This window comes from Sphaeramia orbicularis, chromosome 4 (assembly GCF_902148855.1).
Source record: "Sphaeramia orbicularis chromosome 4, fSphaOr1.1, whole genome shotgun sequence".
NCBI classification, from domain to species: Eukaryota; Metazoa; Chordata; class Actinopteri; order Kurtiformes; family Apogonidae; genus Sphaeramia; species Sphaeramia orbicularis.
The window spans coordinates 52,341,536-52,357,670 of NC_043960.1; the positions used below are offsets into that span (position 1 = coordinate 52,341,536).

The 16,135-nt window shown below is 36.1% G+C and overlaps 1 protein-coding gene across 1 annotated transcript; it reads left to right on the forward strand.

Moving 5' to 3' along the window:
• Positions 1 to 5,097: 5,097 nt before the first annotated feature.
• ctbs (chitobiase, di-N-acetyl-) lies at positions 5,098 to 14,922 on the forward strand. Its single transcript, XM_030132513.1, has 7 exons — positions 5,098 to 5,314; positions 7,246 to 7,384; positions 7,491 to 7,699; positions 8,076 to 8,247; positions 8,340 to 8,437; positions 10,004 to 10,165; positions 14,212 to 14,922. The coding sequence occupies exons 1-7, from the start codon at positions 5,159 to 5,161 to the stop codon at positions 14,398 to 14,400; spliced, it is 1,125 nt and encodes a 374-aa protein (XP_029988373.1). The 5' UTR covers positions 5,098 to 5,158; the 3' UTR covers positions 14,401 to 14,922.
• The last annotated feature ends 1,213 nt before the right edge of the window (positions 14,923 to 16,135 follow it).

Below are 16,135 nucleotides of genomic sequence, written 5' to 3' on the forward strand. Positions count from 1 at the left end.
TCTGTCAGTTCTAGATGAATGACAGTTCTTGATGAGGTGTCGTCTGAGGGGTCAGAGGTCATGGTGTTCAGCTTTGGCTTGAACCCTTTCTATTTACACACTGAAATACATCCAGATACCTTAATTTTTTCATACCATAGAGGCTGAAATATCCTAATCCCTTCCTGTGTTCCTTTTAGGAACATTGGCTTTAAACATGTCAGGAAATTTCTTAAATATTTGTTATCAAACTGCCGATCCTCAGCCTATCTTTGCTCTGGAAAGACTAGATGTTTCCTGGATGATTTTAGACCAAATCATGTTTACAATCACCAGTTTCAAATCATATTGTCATTCCATTATTTTAATGCATTATTCATCCTTAACCAAACCAAAACCATCTACTGATCTGAGCTGTTTAATACCTGTTAATCCACTAATCCTATCAATCCATGTAAATAATTGGTGTAAAATACAGTTAGTCATCTTTTCATGGTCATCAGATATGACCCATTTGGACGTTCAGAGGCTCTGTAGTGAACGTGGAAACACTGTCATCTTCTACAACATTGATTCACCAGTAAAACCCATGGAGTCTGATATATGACAGTAGATGGACACACTGGGTTTGTGCTCAATTAGTGATATATTTTGTTGACAAGTCACTTTTTCTGCAGTTTTCTCTGTCTCTGATATTATAATCTTAAACTTTAATCTGAGATTTTATAAACATCTACATGATCAGTAAATTAAATATAGAAAAATACATGATTTTTACTTAAAAAACACAAAATACAGAGGATAATATTATGATGAACAGCGATAAATTACTTAAGAAAGGTTAAATAGAGAGAAAAATTAATTTGGGAACTGACATAAAAGTAGCACTGGGTCTTTATATGTTAATTTTCGCTGTTACATTGTTTTCTTGAATGTGTTACCACCTGAATGTGAGGAATTCACATATTTACAAATGAAATGAAGTTGACCAGACAAAACAAGAAACATGTATTCATTCTGTCCACAATGAACTACAAGTCAAAGTACATTTTAATATTACTTTCATATCTATGGGTTTATTATACCTTTTGGCAAGATACAGGAAAAGCAAGTATTAAAAAGTGCTATTATACAACAGTTTGTATTGGATAAACATGCGACAGTTCCAGGTGAATAGTGAAATGTCAGTGTGCTCTGACCTTAGAGGTCAGTCATGTCAGCTTGTTGCACTTCAGTTAACTCTTTGTCAAAAAATTTCACAAGCCTGAAACACCAAAATCTGATCAGATTATTATTATTATTATTTTTAAATTTAATAATTTTTATTTCGAACATGTAGACAGTGAAATCAAAACAAAACCAACCAACAAAATATCAGTAAGGATACATAAAAGGTTGATAAGTAAACAAAAGAGAAAAGAGAAAATAACAAACAAACAAACAAACAAACAAACAAACAAATAAATAAATACAATTAAAAATGCATAGAAAGGGGTAGGAAGAAGTTAAAACATATACCCCTACTCCCAATCTCTATTCCTTATGATCTCTTTATAAATAATAGCAAGTATTATTGTATATGAATATAATAATAATAATAATAATAATAATAATAATAATAATAATAATAATAATAATAATAATGATAATAAAATCAAAATGTATCATTGTGTCATGAACAGGTTTATGCTCAGCAGGGTAGGGTCTTACAACCACCACAAATAAATATAAATCATTGCACACATTCTAATCAGACATAATGTTTCAAAAAAAGAATAAAACTAGAATGGACGGAGCAATAGTTAAGTTGACAAAATTATAGAAAGGCTTTAGGAACAATCTAAGAAAATAATGTTTTCTTTCAAGTGTTTTGAATACTTTTTATTTATTTATTTATTTATTTATTATTTCTGACTTTGTTGTATTATAGTTATCGGACCACATTTAGAGTTTGGTTTGCTTGAATGCAGTGGTAGAAATAGGCAGTTGAGATCCTTTATTAACATAAAAAATGTTTCCTTATAAGTAAAAGTCTAATACAGCAAATTATCAAGACATTTAAAAACTTTGTTCAAAACAGTTGACTTTTGGTAACCCGACAAAATGTTTATCACTGTAGATAAAAACAAGCAGAGTTTTGATGTACAAATCAAACTATATGCTTTAAGGGCACATGACTCTGATTTAAAGATTTGTTCAGTTATTTTCCATGCACCTGCACAAAAGTGCCCATGTCAATACTGAAATTTACAGTGATACATGCAAAATATAGATACCAAACGTCAAACTCAAAGTACATTTTAGTACATTTTAAGTGCTGATTATAGAGGGAATAATAATAATAACTTTTTTTTTATATAGCACCTTTAAAAACTGAGTTTACAATGTGCTTTGACAGACAAAGCAGAAGGGCACAACAGCAGAATACAAGATGCAAGCAAAGACACTAAAACATAGAAAACTAGAAGCACTCGGAGAGCGCAGACCTCTGCCAAGGCTGATCAGTGGCCCCCCCTGTGGGCCCCCCCACCCCCGATCACCACCAAAATTTAATCATTTCTTCCTTATCCCATTTCCAACAAACCCTGAAAATTTCATCCAAATCTGTCCATAACTTTTTGAGTTATGTTGCACACTAACGGACAGACAAAACAGACAGACAGACAAACAAACAAACCCTGGCAAAAACATAACCTCCTTGGCGGAGGTAATAAATAAATAAAACTAAAACAAAACAGACAAAAAAACAGCAATAAAATAAACTAATACAAGGGGTTAAGGAAAGGTTACATTTTGTTATAAATGTGTACAGTGTATTCACATTGGGACTATTTATTTGGTTCAGACATTTTTTTTAACAAGGAGATTTCATTCTTAAGAGCAAGCCATGGGGGGTGGGGGGGGGGTGGGGGGGTATTACGACACTTGTGTATGTAATATTTTGTAATAATAATGAGATTATTCACTAAAATCTCAGTGTTTTTATCTTTGAGGATTACTCCTATTTGAATATTTGGAAAGCCCTCTCAGGTCTTGTGTCCTACACGGTGACACTGTGGTCTTCCATGTACATTCATAGTTACCTCCGCCAAGGAGGTTATGTTTTTGCCAGGGTTTGTTTGTTTGTTTGTCTGTTTGTTTGTTTGTCTGTCCGTTAGTGTGCAACATAACTCAAAAAGTCATGGACAGATTTGGATGAAATTTTCAGGGTTTGTTGGAAATGGGATAAGGAAGAAATGATTAAATTTTGGTGGTGATCGGGGGTGGGGGGGCCCACGGGGGGGGCCACTGATCAGCCTTGGCGGAGGTCTGCGCTCTCCGAGTGCTTCTAGTTCAGAATTTGATGTAAATTTGATCATTTTATTTGGAAAATGTCATATTCACAAAAATAAATATACCAAAACACACCCAAATTTTAAAATCTTCCTGATGGAATTTGAAAAATATATTAAATCTTTAGAATTTATCTTTAACAAAAAAAGCACTAGCACCCTAGCAATTTTTAAAGAAATCTTTAAAATAGACTGAACTCTCTGATGTATTTATTTATTTATTTTGTTAGATATGTTTTTTTTATGCAGGGTGGGGAAGCAAAATTTACAATATTTTGAGCCAGGGATTGAAAGACAGTGTATGACCAATTTGTTTATTGAAAGTCATGAGAATTTATTTGCCACAAGAAAATTTACATAATAGAAAATGTTTTTATTCTATGTGTCCTCCTTCTTTCTCAATAACTGCCTTCACACGCTTCCTGAAACTTGCGCAAGTGTTCCTCAAATATTCAGGGGACAACTTCTCCCATTCTTCTTTAATAGTATCTTCCAGACTTTCTCGTAATAGTTTTGCTCATAGTCATTCTCTTCTTTCCATTATAAACAGTCTTTATGGACACTCCAACTATTTTTGAAATCTCCTTTGGTGTGACGAGTGCATTCAGTAAATCACACACTCTTTGACGTTTGCTTTCCTGATTACTCATATGGGCAAAAGTTTCTGAAAAGGTATGGATAATAGTGTTAGGTATGATTATGACATCAATATATGTTTGGTTTCAAAACAAATGACGTAGTGCCTGCTGAGAAAAAACCAAGGCCTTGCATTTAATCTATTACTCATTGATTGTTCCCTATATAACTTACTATGTGGAATTGTGGGGATCCACCTTCAAAACCATTATAAATTCAATAATAAAACTGCAAAAACGAGCTATACGTAATATCAATAAGGCTGATTATTATGCTCACACGGAGCCACTTTTTCTAAATTCTTATGTGATGAAATTTTATGATCTCTTTTATTATAAAATAATGCAAGTTATGTTCAGAGCAAAATCAAAAATGCTCCCTGACCCAATACAGAGGTTCTTTTCAATTCAGGACATTCCATATAATCTCAGAGGTGTTTTCAAATTTACTGTACAAAAAGCTAAAAAAGGTATGAAAAGGAGATGTGTGTCCATTATTGGAGTTAAATTTTGGAATGATGCCAACATAAATTTAAAAACATGTAATTCTTTTTAGGTTTTTAAGAAAATGGTTTGTAAAGCTATTTTTGAAGCTTATAAATGCGATTAATTATCTGTTGTTGTTGTTTCTTTGGAGGTTGGTAGCCTAAAAAGTTGTAATATAGGATAGGCCTTGATAAGCAGTCTGCTTCTGCCTATACCTTTTCAGTCATTATTCAATACATTATTCAACACAAGATTCTTGATTTTGTGATTCTGTGATTCTTTTTCTTTCCTTTGCATGAAATGTCAATACTGTGTACAATATTTGGTGTTGTCATGACTGAATAAACTACTACTACTACTACTACTACTACTAAAAAACAACTAAATGTTCATTGTAAATTTTGCTTCCCCACCCTGTATATATATATATATACTATTATTTGTCTATTCTGCCTTATGTCTTTAAATCTATGCATTTTTTTCTTAAATGTATGCTTTTTCTCTCTGACATCTTGATGTTTGCTCAAAATTTATATGTCTTGTATACGTGAATATTTTCAGTAAAGTTGAAAAAAAAAAAAAAAAGATACCGTGCTCTTCCGTGTTGACGTTGGCGATTCACTTAATGTAGTTTGTCCCCTTCGACATTCCGTAGACAGTCAGAAGACCACAAGAGTAACGTGACTTGTTGACAAAACAAAGTTCACTGGTCTCATACTTTTACAAATGGCTGGGTTTTATTTCGTCCGACCATCGTCTCTATGCAGAATGCAGTGGTTTGTCTGCTTTTTGCCGTCGGTGTTGCTGGTCTGCGGGGCCAGTCTGTGTCCGTGTGAGAGACCGGAGCTCTGTCAGCAGATCCGACCGCACAGGGACTTCGAGGTAGTTAGCCTGTTGGACCGACAAGAGCAAAACTGTTGAACCTTCACTCAGGAATTAACGTTTCAAACAAAAAAGTCATCGCTTAAGAAGTGCTGCAAATGAATACACTATCATTTCAAAAAAACAGACCGTCAACAGAAAAAAGAGAGATACCTGATATATGAAAAAACAAGCAGGTCTTTTAACAGGTGTGTTGTATTTAACATGCAAAGCAGAAAAAAAATTGAGATTAGCATTTTTGTTCCCCTCATATACCTTTTTTTTTTTTTTTTTTTTTTAATTTATTTTATTTAAGTTAATTCACTTTCAGTAACTTCCGCCACTTCATAAAATTTTGCAATGTCTCGCGATATTTTGTCAAAACACACAGGCCAAGAGACGAATGGCATTTATTTATTTACTTATTTACTTATTTATTACATATTTATTAATTTTTGGATATACAATGTACAATGGATACATATAAAGTACAATATAATATTAATATAACAACATAAACAGAACAGAACATAGCCAGGGGACAAAATATGCAACCACAAATACATCAGTTTACACAAAGATCATAAGTGTTACATAGATCAGCGGGTTTTTTTTTTTATTTTTTTTTATTTTCAGAATACTGAATACTTGAAATATATTGAGTAAGCTCAATTTTAAAAATTAGAAAGGAACGTTCGTGATTGAAGAATTTGGATTTATGAATGTGATATTTTGCTAAAAATAGAATTAGATTGATGATGTAATATTGATCTGATTTGTTAGCAGGATATGAGAAAATACCAAACAATGTTTTTGCACAAGGAAGAGAAAAATCAAAATCAATAATTTGACTAATAAAAAAAACAGACATCTTGCCAGAAAACACTTGAGAAGGGACAGGACCAAACAGATGATATACATTTTCTTCTGATTGATTAACAAACGGAGCAATCCACACTGATGTCCTTTTTATATATTTGTAGGAACAGTTTGCAAGGATAGAAATGATGAATTAATTTGAGAGAAACTTCTTTTGTCTTGTTTATAATTAAATATTTAGAGGGAAGACACCAGATTTTCTTCCATTTCAGGTTTGGAAAGAGATTATTCCAATAAGACACCACATTTGGAACAGAGGCAACATTCTTTTGGAATAAACCACGTATATTGCGGTTGTTTACTCTGTTTTGGCCAGAAAGACGAATGGCATTTATTTTCAATGCAAAACAGTTGTGTTGACATAATGCGCAGTTAATCTGTGTATTTTCCCCCCACACCAGTGCTCAGAATTTTTAACCGTTGTTTCATGCTTTATAACATTATTAAAATGGTGAGAGAGAGAGATGGAGTCAATGTATATGGGGTGATATTGATCATCGATACTCAGTGATACACAACTCGACCTCAGAGACACTAGCAAACATGAAAATTCAATACAAAATCGACTTAAAAAGAAAAGGTGCATAGAGGTCCACGAAGCATTTAATATGACACTGAATGAAAACAGAAAGACAATAAATAGGCTACATAAATAAACCTACTCATCAATCAATCAAATTGAATTTATATAGTGCCACATCATAATAGAAGTTAACTCACAACACTTTTCATTTTGAGCTAGTCTAAACCAGACTCTTACTCCCCAATGTTTTACAATAAATTAACACAAATAGTAAAAATTAAACTTGCACTGTAATATTGTCCGTAGTCACTAAAAGTTTAGGAAAGATTAATCAATAAGTAATAAGTAATATCTTGTTGAGAACACCACCACTTGCAAGGTGGAGTGGTGTTAAGGTGGATGTGGTGAATTTTTATCTGATTTCAGACACCACTAATTGTGAAAATGCTGAACATCAGCCAGACCTAATTGAAACACTTGCTTTTATAAATGTTGAATATGTTTCAGTAAGAAACAGACTCAAACTCAGAATTTTCTTTCTGCACCATAGGTGTTTGTGTTTGATGTGGGTGGGAAAATGTGGAAGTCCTACGACTGGAGCATCGTGACGACTGTGGCAACCTTTGGAAAATATGACGCTGAACTTATGTGTTTTGCTCACTCTAAGGGAGCACGGGTGGTCCTCAAAGGTAAAGGATAGCAGTATCTTTTTACAACAAAATAACGTGTTGTGGTCTTTAGATGTTCAGTACAGCGTATGGTATGAATCCACTTCCCTGTGCTTGGTTGGAAAAGGTGACGTTCCACTGACCCACATTGTGGACCGAGACAACAGAACAGCTTGGATCATGGAGAAAGTCAACTTGGCTAAGAGTCAGTTTATGGATGGAATCAACTTAGACATCGAGCAGGCAGTGGATGAGGGTTCACCAGAGTACCAGGCTTTGACAGAACTAGTCAAAGAGACCACTGAGGCCTTCCACAGGGAGATCCCAGGGTCTCAGGTAAAAAGTGTTTGGCATAATAGTGTCAGCATATTTACCTTAGAATAATATTCCTGGAAATCTGTGTTTGATACTGATAATTAAACCCAGTTCCTTAAAATAATACTACATGACCAGTAAGAATGTTTTAAATGACAGAGGACAGATTTACATTGGCTTTAAACAGCTGAAACTTTATTGAGAAGGCTATCTTTAGCTGTAATAATAGAATAATACAGTCTGTGTATTGTTTTAAACAGCATAAGATTAAGTCTGACCTAGTAATCAGGGTTACTGGTGAGATTACAAAAAATGTCTAAACTTGGCTTCGGCCCTATGACTTTTTTCTTATGCCCCAGATCCACAGCACTGATGTTTACATTTTCATTGTCTTCAGGTGTCATTTGATGTTGCCTGGTCACCAAAATGTATTGACAAGCGCTGCTACGACTATGTATCCATTGCTAACTCGTGTGACCTGCTCTTTGTGATGTCCTACGATGAACAGAGCCAGATACTGGGAGATTGTATTGCAATGGCAAATGCCCCAATTAATCAAACACTGAATGGTATGTTGTCCAGATATTAAAAAACGAGAAACAATTACGAAATTACCAACCACTGAACAACTGCATTAACAGCCTCTTATCTTTCTTTCAAGCTTATGAGCAGTATTTGAACCTAAAGATTGATCCAAAGAAGTTAGTGATGGGAGTACCGTGGTATGGCTATGATTACCCATGTCTCAACCTGTCCCAGGTAATACAATTTGCATTAGCCTAACTGACAAATTAAAACTAAGGCTACAGCAACACTAATGTGTTTCAGAAATAATCTCCCAACATTCTTAACACACTTGAAACACATATCACATGATGTTGGGGCCTGGAACTGTTGCAAACTGAATGTAGTCACTAGTATCATGATGAAAAGGAGCATTTAACTGTGCAACAGGTGCTTATAACTATGCAACATGGATACAGAATTACATGTATTTCAGTATTCCTGATGAATTAACAGCTTGTTGGTAAGGGCAATGTTGGGTGTTCTTTATGCAAGTATCATATGAAAGGGGTTTGAGGAATCAGGTAAGGATACGAAGCAAATGATAAGATCCAACCAAGGAGCAAATATGACTGTGTACATCAGTGTTTCAGAAAGTCTCCATTTTTGTCAGTGTATGTCATGACATGGGATTTTTTTGTGCCAATATATTCACACAAAACTTTTTAATTCTCAAACAAAATATATGAATTTGAAAGAGAATAAAACTTACCCAAGCAAAAAAAAAGTAATTGCAAAATCAAAACCTATAACTTGCAAACAAATCGTCTGTGTTATTGTGAAAAGTATTGGTATTTTGCTCTTCACAACATTCATTACCTCCGACAAGGAGGTTATGTTTTTGCCAGGGTTTGTTTGTTTGTTTGTCTGTCTGTCTGTCTGTCTGTCTGTCTGTCTGTTTGTCTGTCCGTTAGTGTGCAACATAACTCAAAAAGTTATGGACAGATTTTGATGAAATTTTCAGGGTTTGTTGGAAATGGGATAAGGAAGAAATGATTAAATTCTGGTGGTGATCGGGGGTGGGGGGGCCCACGGGGGGCCCCATTTCCAACAAACCCTGAAAATTTCATCAAAATCTGTCCATAACTTTTTGAGTTATGTTGCACACTAACGGACAGACAAACAGACAAACAGACAGACAGACAGACAGACAAACAAACAAACAAACCCTGGCAAAAACATAACCTCCTTGGCGTGGGGGGGCCCACGGGGGGGGCCACTGATCAGCCTTGGCGGAGGTCTGCGCTCTCCGAGTGCTTCTAGTTCATTCATTCATTCATTTTCTGAACCCACTTTATCCTCAGTAGGGTCACGGGGGTCGCTTGGAGCCTATCCCAGCTACTTACGGGCGAAGGCAGGGTACACCCTGGACATTTCGCCAGTTCATCACAGGGCTGAACATATAGAGACAAACAATCACTCTCACATTCACACCTATGGGCAATTTAGATTAACTAATTAACTTATCAGTGCATGTCTTTGGATGGTGGGAGGAAGCCGGAGTACCCAGAGAGAACACACGCAGACACGGGGAGAACATGCAAATTCCATACAGAAGGGTCCCATTGTATTGGATGAATATTCACCAAAAACATTTGTAGTATTTTTTCTTAAAGCTCATTTCTTTACTCTGTGTTTGAAAGAGCACTGTTTCCATCCATAAAAACTCAGTTGTTGAAGGCAAAGTACACAATTGGTTGAATTTACACCCTTTATGTAGTGTGATATTTGTTCAGTCCTTTATGTTTTCTTCTGTACCAGGAGGGAATATGCTCCATAACCAAAGTTCCTTTCCGTGGAGCTCCTTGTAGTGATGCTGCAGGGAAACAGAAGGCATACAGCTGGATTATGAAGCAGGTCAACAGCTCACTGACTGGCAGACTCTGGGACAGCAAGCAGCAGGCCCCTTACTTCAATTACGAGGTGCATTTTCTTCATTTTTTTTTATTTTGACCCTTTTCTGATTTAAAGAGGATCTGAGACCTCATAATATAGAGCTCATAATATTACAATGATACTACATTTAAAAGACGGCTCTAAGCAGGTTCAGATTATGCAAAGGGACCAGATACTGTTTTATCACATTGCGTCTTGTTATTAGCCTGTTTATGTGGAGTTAAACAAATGCAGCCTGTGATAAAACTGCACAGAAAAGTCCTGTGATAAGTTTGAAGTGTCCTCCAGTAAAAAAGAAGGAATGAAGTAGAATGAATGAAAGCAACTGGAACAAGAAAATTCCTGCATCCTTCATCTCCAGGAAAGTATGTGTATGTCAGCCAACTCTGTATATGTGGTTTAACTGTTTACTGTGTTTATCTTATTAATGCCTTTGTTAGAAACTTCTATACTGCTTGTGACTGTATTGGCAGTATACAGTAAAGGATGAAATGATTAGCCCCCTATGAAAATGTATTTATTTATTTATTTTTTTTTACAAGTATTTCACAATTGCTGTTAAAGAGGGTAAAAACAAAATTAACCACAGCTTTTTCAAAAAGTGAAATTCAGGATGCTTACATTATTATACTTTGCACAAACAAAATTATTTCACAAAAACCAAGGTCAAAATTATTAGCCTTCCTGCTGTTAATAGTCAATTGTGTATTCTTTTTGCTGGATAACAGCCTGCAGTTGTTTGTTGTAGTTTTCAACAAGTCTGTGACATGTCTGCAGTGGAGTCCCAGCCCATTGTTCTCCTTCAGATTTAATGGCCTTCTGGCATGGACCTTGGCCTTCAGTTCACCTCACAGATTTTCAAAGGGAATCAGAGCTTTGTTCAGGATGATCAATAATGTTCACTTTAGTCCTCTGAAGGTAGATCTTCACCAGGAGTGACATATGTCTTGGGTCAGTGTCATGTTGGAAGACAAAGTGACAACCCAGACCCAGTTTTGTTGCTGACTGTTTGAGCTTTTCTTTTAAAATCTTATATGTCTCTCCCTCTCACCAAACATAAGCAATGTCTCTATATCGAAAAAGCTCTATGTTTTGTCTCATCTGACTAAAGGATGTGCTTCCAGTATGCATAACTTGTCTTCAGGTTGTCGGCATACTTCAGTCTACCTTGAAGATGTTAGGTTAGAGTTTTTCTCGTTTTTTCATTCCTGTGCAGCGGTCCCTAATCCTCCAACTCCAAGTCATTCACTAGTGTCTTGGCAGTTGCTCTGGGGTCTTTAAACACATCTCTCAATAGTTTTCTTTCCACAGTCTTTAAAACTTTCTCTGTCTACCTCTGCCAGGCTTGTTCTGTGCTGCGTGGCTCTCTTTGATTTTCTTGATGATACTTTGAAATTCTGCAATAACTTTGTGCTTTGTGAGCATCAACAATTAATATTCTCAAGTCTAAACTGATTTCTTTTGTTTTTTGCCTGGTGCTTCTGAAGTGACAGCTTAAACCCTCACTGAACCTTTTATACAGTGTGTAAATTGGGAGAAAACCCATCATTGCACAATAAGGGATTATGCTATGGCTCAGTAAAAAGATGGTAGTTTTTGTGAATTCTGTCGTTTCTGTGTGTAATTTAAGCAATGTAAGCATTCAAAACAAAGCCAGGATATTTGAAAAAAACTGTGTTAAAAAGTTCCACACCAGTTTAACAGCACTGAAATACTTTCATAATCAAATATATATCATAAGTTTTCATAGGGTAGCTAATGTCATCTTTAACGTATCTATTTTGGTCATTAAAATTACATAATCAGTCATTACCTCATGCAAGTTAACTGTGTGTTGATTAGAATATGTGCTAATTAGCCATGTGGGGTTAGGTTTTATTTCTTGTCAATCCAAATCCAAATAACAATGAATGCTTCAGTTCTGATGTCATGTATTTAATCTTCTATTTTATCAGCCCATTTTTATAGTAGTACAGCAGCTTGAATGAAAATGTATTTAGGCTATTTAGCGTGCATTGGTATAAACTAGGGATGGGAAGATTATCCGATATGTATCAATACGCCGACATCCAAGTGCACCGGTAGAGAAGCTGCGAGTGAATGAAAAGTTTGAAATGATATCACGATGCATTGGTTACTGAATGTTTGTATCGATAAAATTCGATCCGTTCAATAGAATATATTTTTACTTGCATGTAAAAGTGTTACTCTTTATTTGAGTAAAGTTTTTCTTTTCTGTAGACCCATGTTAACGTGCGCTGCGGATTCGTGGATGTGTACATTGTACACTAACAGTATGAGTTCTGCAGATGCACTGTGGCACGAGCGCTGCTGATGAATACTGTAATGTCTGTATCTGAGTCTGACGGACATAGAAGGGAGGTGATGACGTGGTTTCTGAACGTGTACTTTTTACTATAAAAACTGCATTGAATACTGTCTGTTCCTTCTATCATCATCAATTAACAACAGTGACCCAGATCCACTGGAGCCATATGTGCCCATGCCATGACACTGTCCACCATGGTGGACATATGACATCGATTGCTTTGGTTCCAAAGCTTTTCCTTTCCTTTTCCATACTTTGTTTTTTTTTTTTTTACTTTTTATTTTGATATTTTAAATCACTTTTACAGTGCAGAAACAAACAAAAAAGAAACACACAATACAAGAGGGGGGGATGCTATTTTTGATACATTTGACTGCTTTTCCATACTTGATCTGATATCAAGAATTTGTGTCCTTGAATATGGTCCATTTCTCCCATCTTCGCTTAAAAGTTTCCATCTTAATCCTCAGATGAAATGTTAATTTTTCGATGGTATATATTTCCTCTATAATGTCCAGCCATTGTTGTGGTCGAAGAGGGTCACTTTTTAACCAGTTCCTCGTTACAACCTTTTTGCAGGCAAGAATTAAAATTTTAAATAAGTAAGTGTCTTCTCTTTTAATTACATCATTACAGGTATTAGACCAAGGTAGATAATCTGGGGGTCCATTAGGATTTTATAATTTAAAATATTCTCCATTGTCTGAACAACATGGTTCCAAAACCTTTTCCATACTTTTACCATCATTCTCATGAAGTTTAATCTTGGTTTCATCCGCCCAGAAAAACTTTTTCCAGAATTTGGCAGACTTTTGTTTGTTTTCTGGACTCCAGTGTGTCCTTCCTGTTGTTGATTGTTACCGGTGGTTTGCACCCTGGTAACCCTCTATATTTGCATTAACAAAGGCATCCCTTGAAAGCAGACTTTGATAATGACAAACCAACCTACTCAATTGCATTCTGGACTTTGCTGGATGTTGTAAAAGGCTATTTCTTCACCAACAAAAAAATTCTGCCGTCATCCACTTAAGTTGTGTTCCAGGCCTTTTGGTGTGGCTGCGCTCATCATTGGATCCTTTCTTGTTAAGAATGCGCCAAATTGTTGATTTTGCGTCTTCTAAAGTTTCCGCTATCAATTATTTTTCTGTTACATTTGAATGGTGGAATGGTCCTTGGATAGAGCTCTTTTAGACCTTTTATCCGCTTCATTTGCTGTAGAATAACCAGGGAACAGGCCACACCTGGACATGAAGCTGTTCGTCATTCAGTTGTCCAGTTACTTTTAACCTCGAAAGATGAAAGGACTTTGTTGAAATGGCTGTCACTCCTAAATGGTTAATGCAATCTTTGTGATAAACCCCTGTAATTAAAGCTGACAGTCTTCACTTCCATGATGTCTTTAAGCATTACAAAATTGGTGTCATTGTCCAAATACTAGTGGATATGACTGTATTTCAACAGTTATCTTTCTGCCAAATGTGAGGTTGACAGCTTCACATTTCCTTAGTCCAAATGAATTTCATGTTGAGCAAATTAGGTGTTTCAGGCAAGGCTGTTATCTGTAGTGTTCTGGCTCCTACCCATGCTACTAGATTGTTACTCCCTAAATTGAACAAATCAGCTTTTCCCAACAGCAGTTAATCCCTAGTGATTGTCTTCAAGGGTTGGTTTGCAGCCTACTCACCCACAAACAAGCCCTACTATCATTTCTCATTTTCTCTAACACCTGTATTATTTTCCCCAGGATAAAAATGGACAGATTCATCAGGTCTGGTTCGATGACCCAGAGAGCATTTGTTCCAAAGCAAATGCGGTGAAGTCTAAAGGTTTGAGGGGTATCGGCATGTGGAATGGCAACATCTTGGACTACAGTGATGAGCCAGTTGCTCGGCAGCAGACTGCAGCGATGTGGAACGCCCTGTTGGGATGCTAGCTGGAAGACCCATACACTGCTGCAGCAATAACACCATCAGTGTACAGTGTCAGTGTTACTGAAGCAGTAACAAGGAGTGAACTGACACATACTTGCACTTCACAGTTTATTGTTGTCTTCATGTGTCACACATTCCACTGTGTAATCTTGACTCGCAAATGTTTGAAATACTGAAACGCTGGACCTCATGCAAGAACATTTCTATATAAGCATTTGATCTGACCGTTTTCTTCCTTTTTTAGGCATGAAGGGCGCATATGAGTGGCCACATCAGATTTGGCAAATCCCCCTAACTTCAAAAAACAATGTAAATGACCTGCATAAACATGACACCTGTGCCCTAGCTGTGTCAGACAAAATGTAGAGAAAAGATGAAGCGTATAAGGTTTTCAATTACAATATACAGTCATTAGTGGAAAAATTTTGTAAAATACAGCAAACTAATTACACATAATTCCTACAAGAGGTCTGAACTTTTCAACTGGGTTTGTACCTCAAAGAAAGTTAAAAATACAAAAAAAATTCTGAATATGAGAAGTTCTTTTATGTAGTATTAAAGAACACGTTTTCATGAGTGGTTCTTGCATGAAGCCCAGGGAAGTTGTGATTTGCTGCCTAACAAAGTTACTGAGATCAGTTCAATTTTCTTAAAGGTGCTGGAGACTTTTGTGACCAATTTTTCATCAGATCTGTCAAACCTCAGTCATATCCTCAGTATCATGAATCTGTAAGTCTATCTGTGATTACTCACCTGATTCTCTTGCATTACGGTGAACAATTTCGAAGTGCCATCCACCATAAACAAACCATGTGTTTACAAACAGAGCCGGGAGGTCACTTGGGCATCTTCAGAATTTTGTTGCGACGTGCATTGTGGGAAACGGAGGTTCACGCAGCCACCTGACAGTGGCAGCATATGGTATTATATGGATGAAACAAACGCGGAAATGGCTGGAGAAATAGGCATAGAGGGAAGGGAGTTCCTGCCGTTTCCGATTGTGTCTGTAGCAGCTGCTGCTGCAGGTGGCTGCGCAAGCCTTCGCTTTCCACAGTGCATGTCACAACAAAATTCCGAAGATGCCCGAATTACCTCCCGGCTTGTTTGTAAACACATGGACTGTTTATGGTGGATGGCACTTCGAAATTGTTCACCGTAATGCAAGAGATTCAGGTGAGTAATCACAGAAAAACTTACAGATTCATGATACTGAGGATATGACTGAGGTTTTACAGATCTGATGAAAAATTGGTCACGAAAATCTCCAGCACCTTTAAGAAATAAAATACTTTCTCATCAATCAGTCACTGATGTAACCTGCTAATTCTTGAATTTTTTAAAAAATGCACTAATAGTTTAGTTCTTTAATAAAAGGCTGACTGGACCTGAGAGTTATGAGAAGAGGAGTTCACTGCGAACAATGGGGAAAAAAACACATTTATTGTAACTGCACCAAAAATAACAACAAAAGCTGAAAGGTATGAAACATTATATTGAAAACAATTCCATGAAGTCAACGAAGTCCACATTTAAGTCATCATTTGCTCATAAAAGTAAGTTTTGTGCATAAAAATGTATTTACATGTAAGGTGTTTAACAAATGTATCAGACCATCACCTGGTGTAAGGTTTATTTTTATTTAACCTTTATTTAACTAGAGTTCCATTGAGATCAAGATCTGTTATACAAGGGCGACCTGGCCAAGAGGTTCAAGGTCAGCAGCAAACATCATGAAAG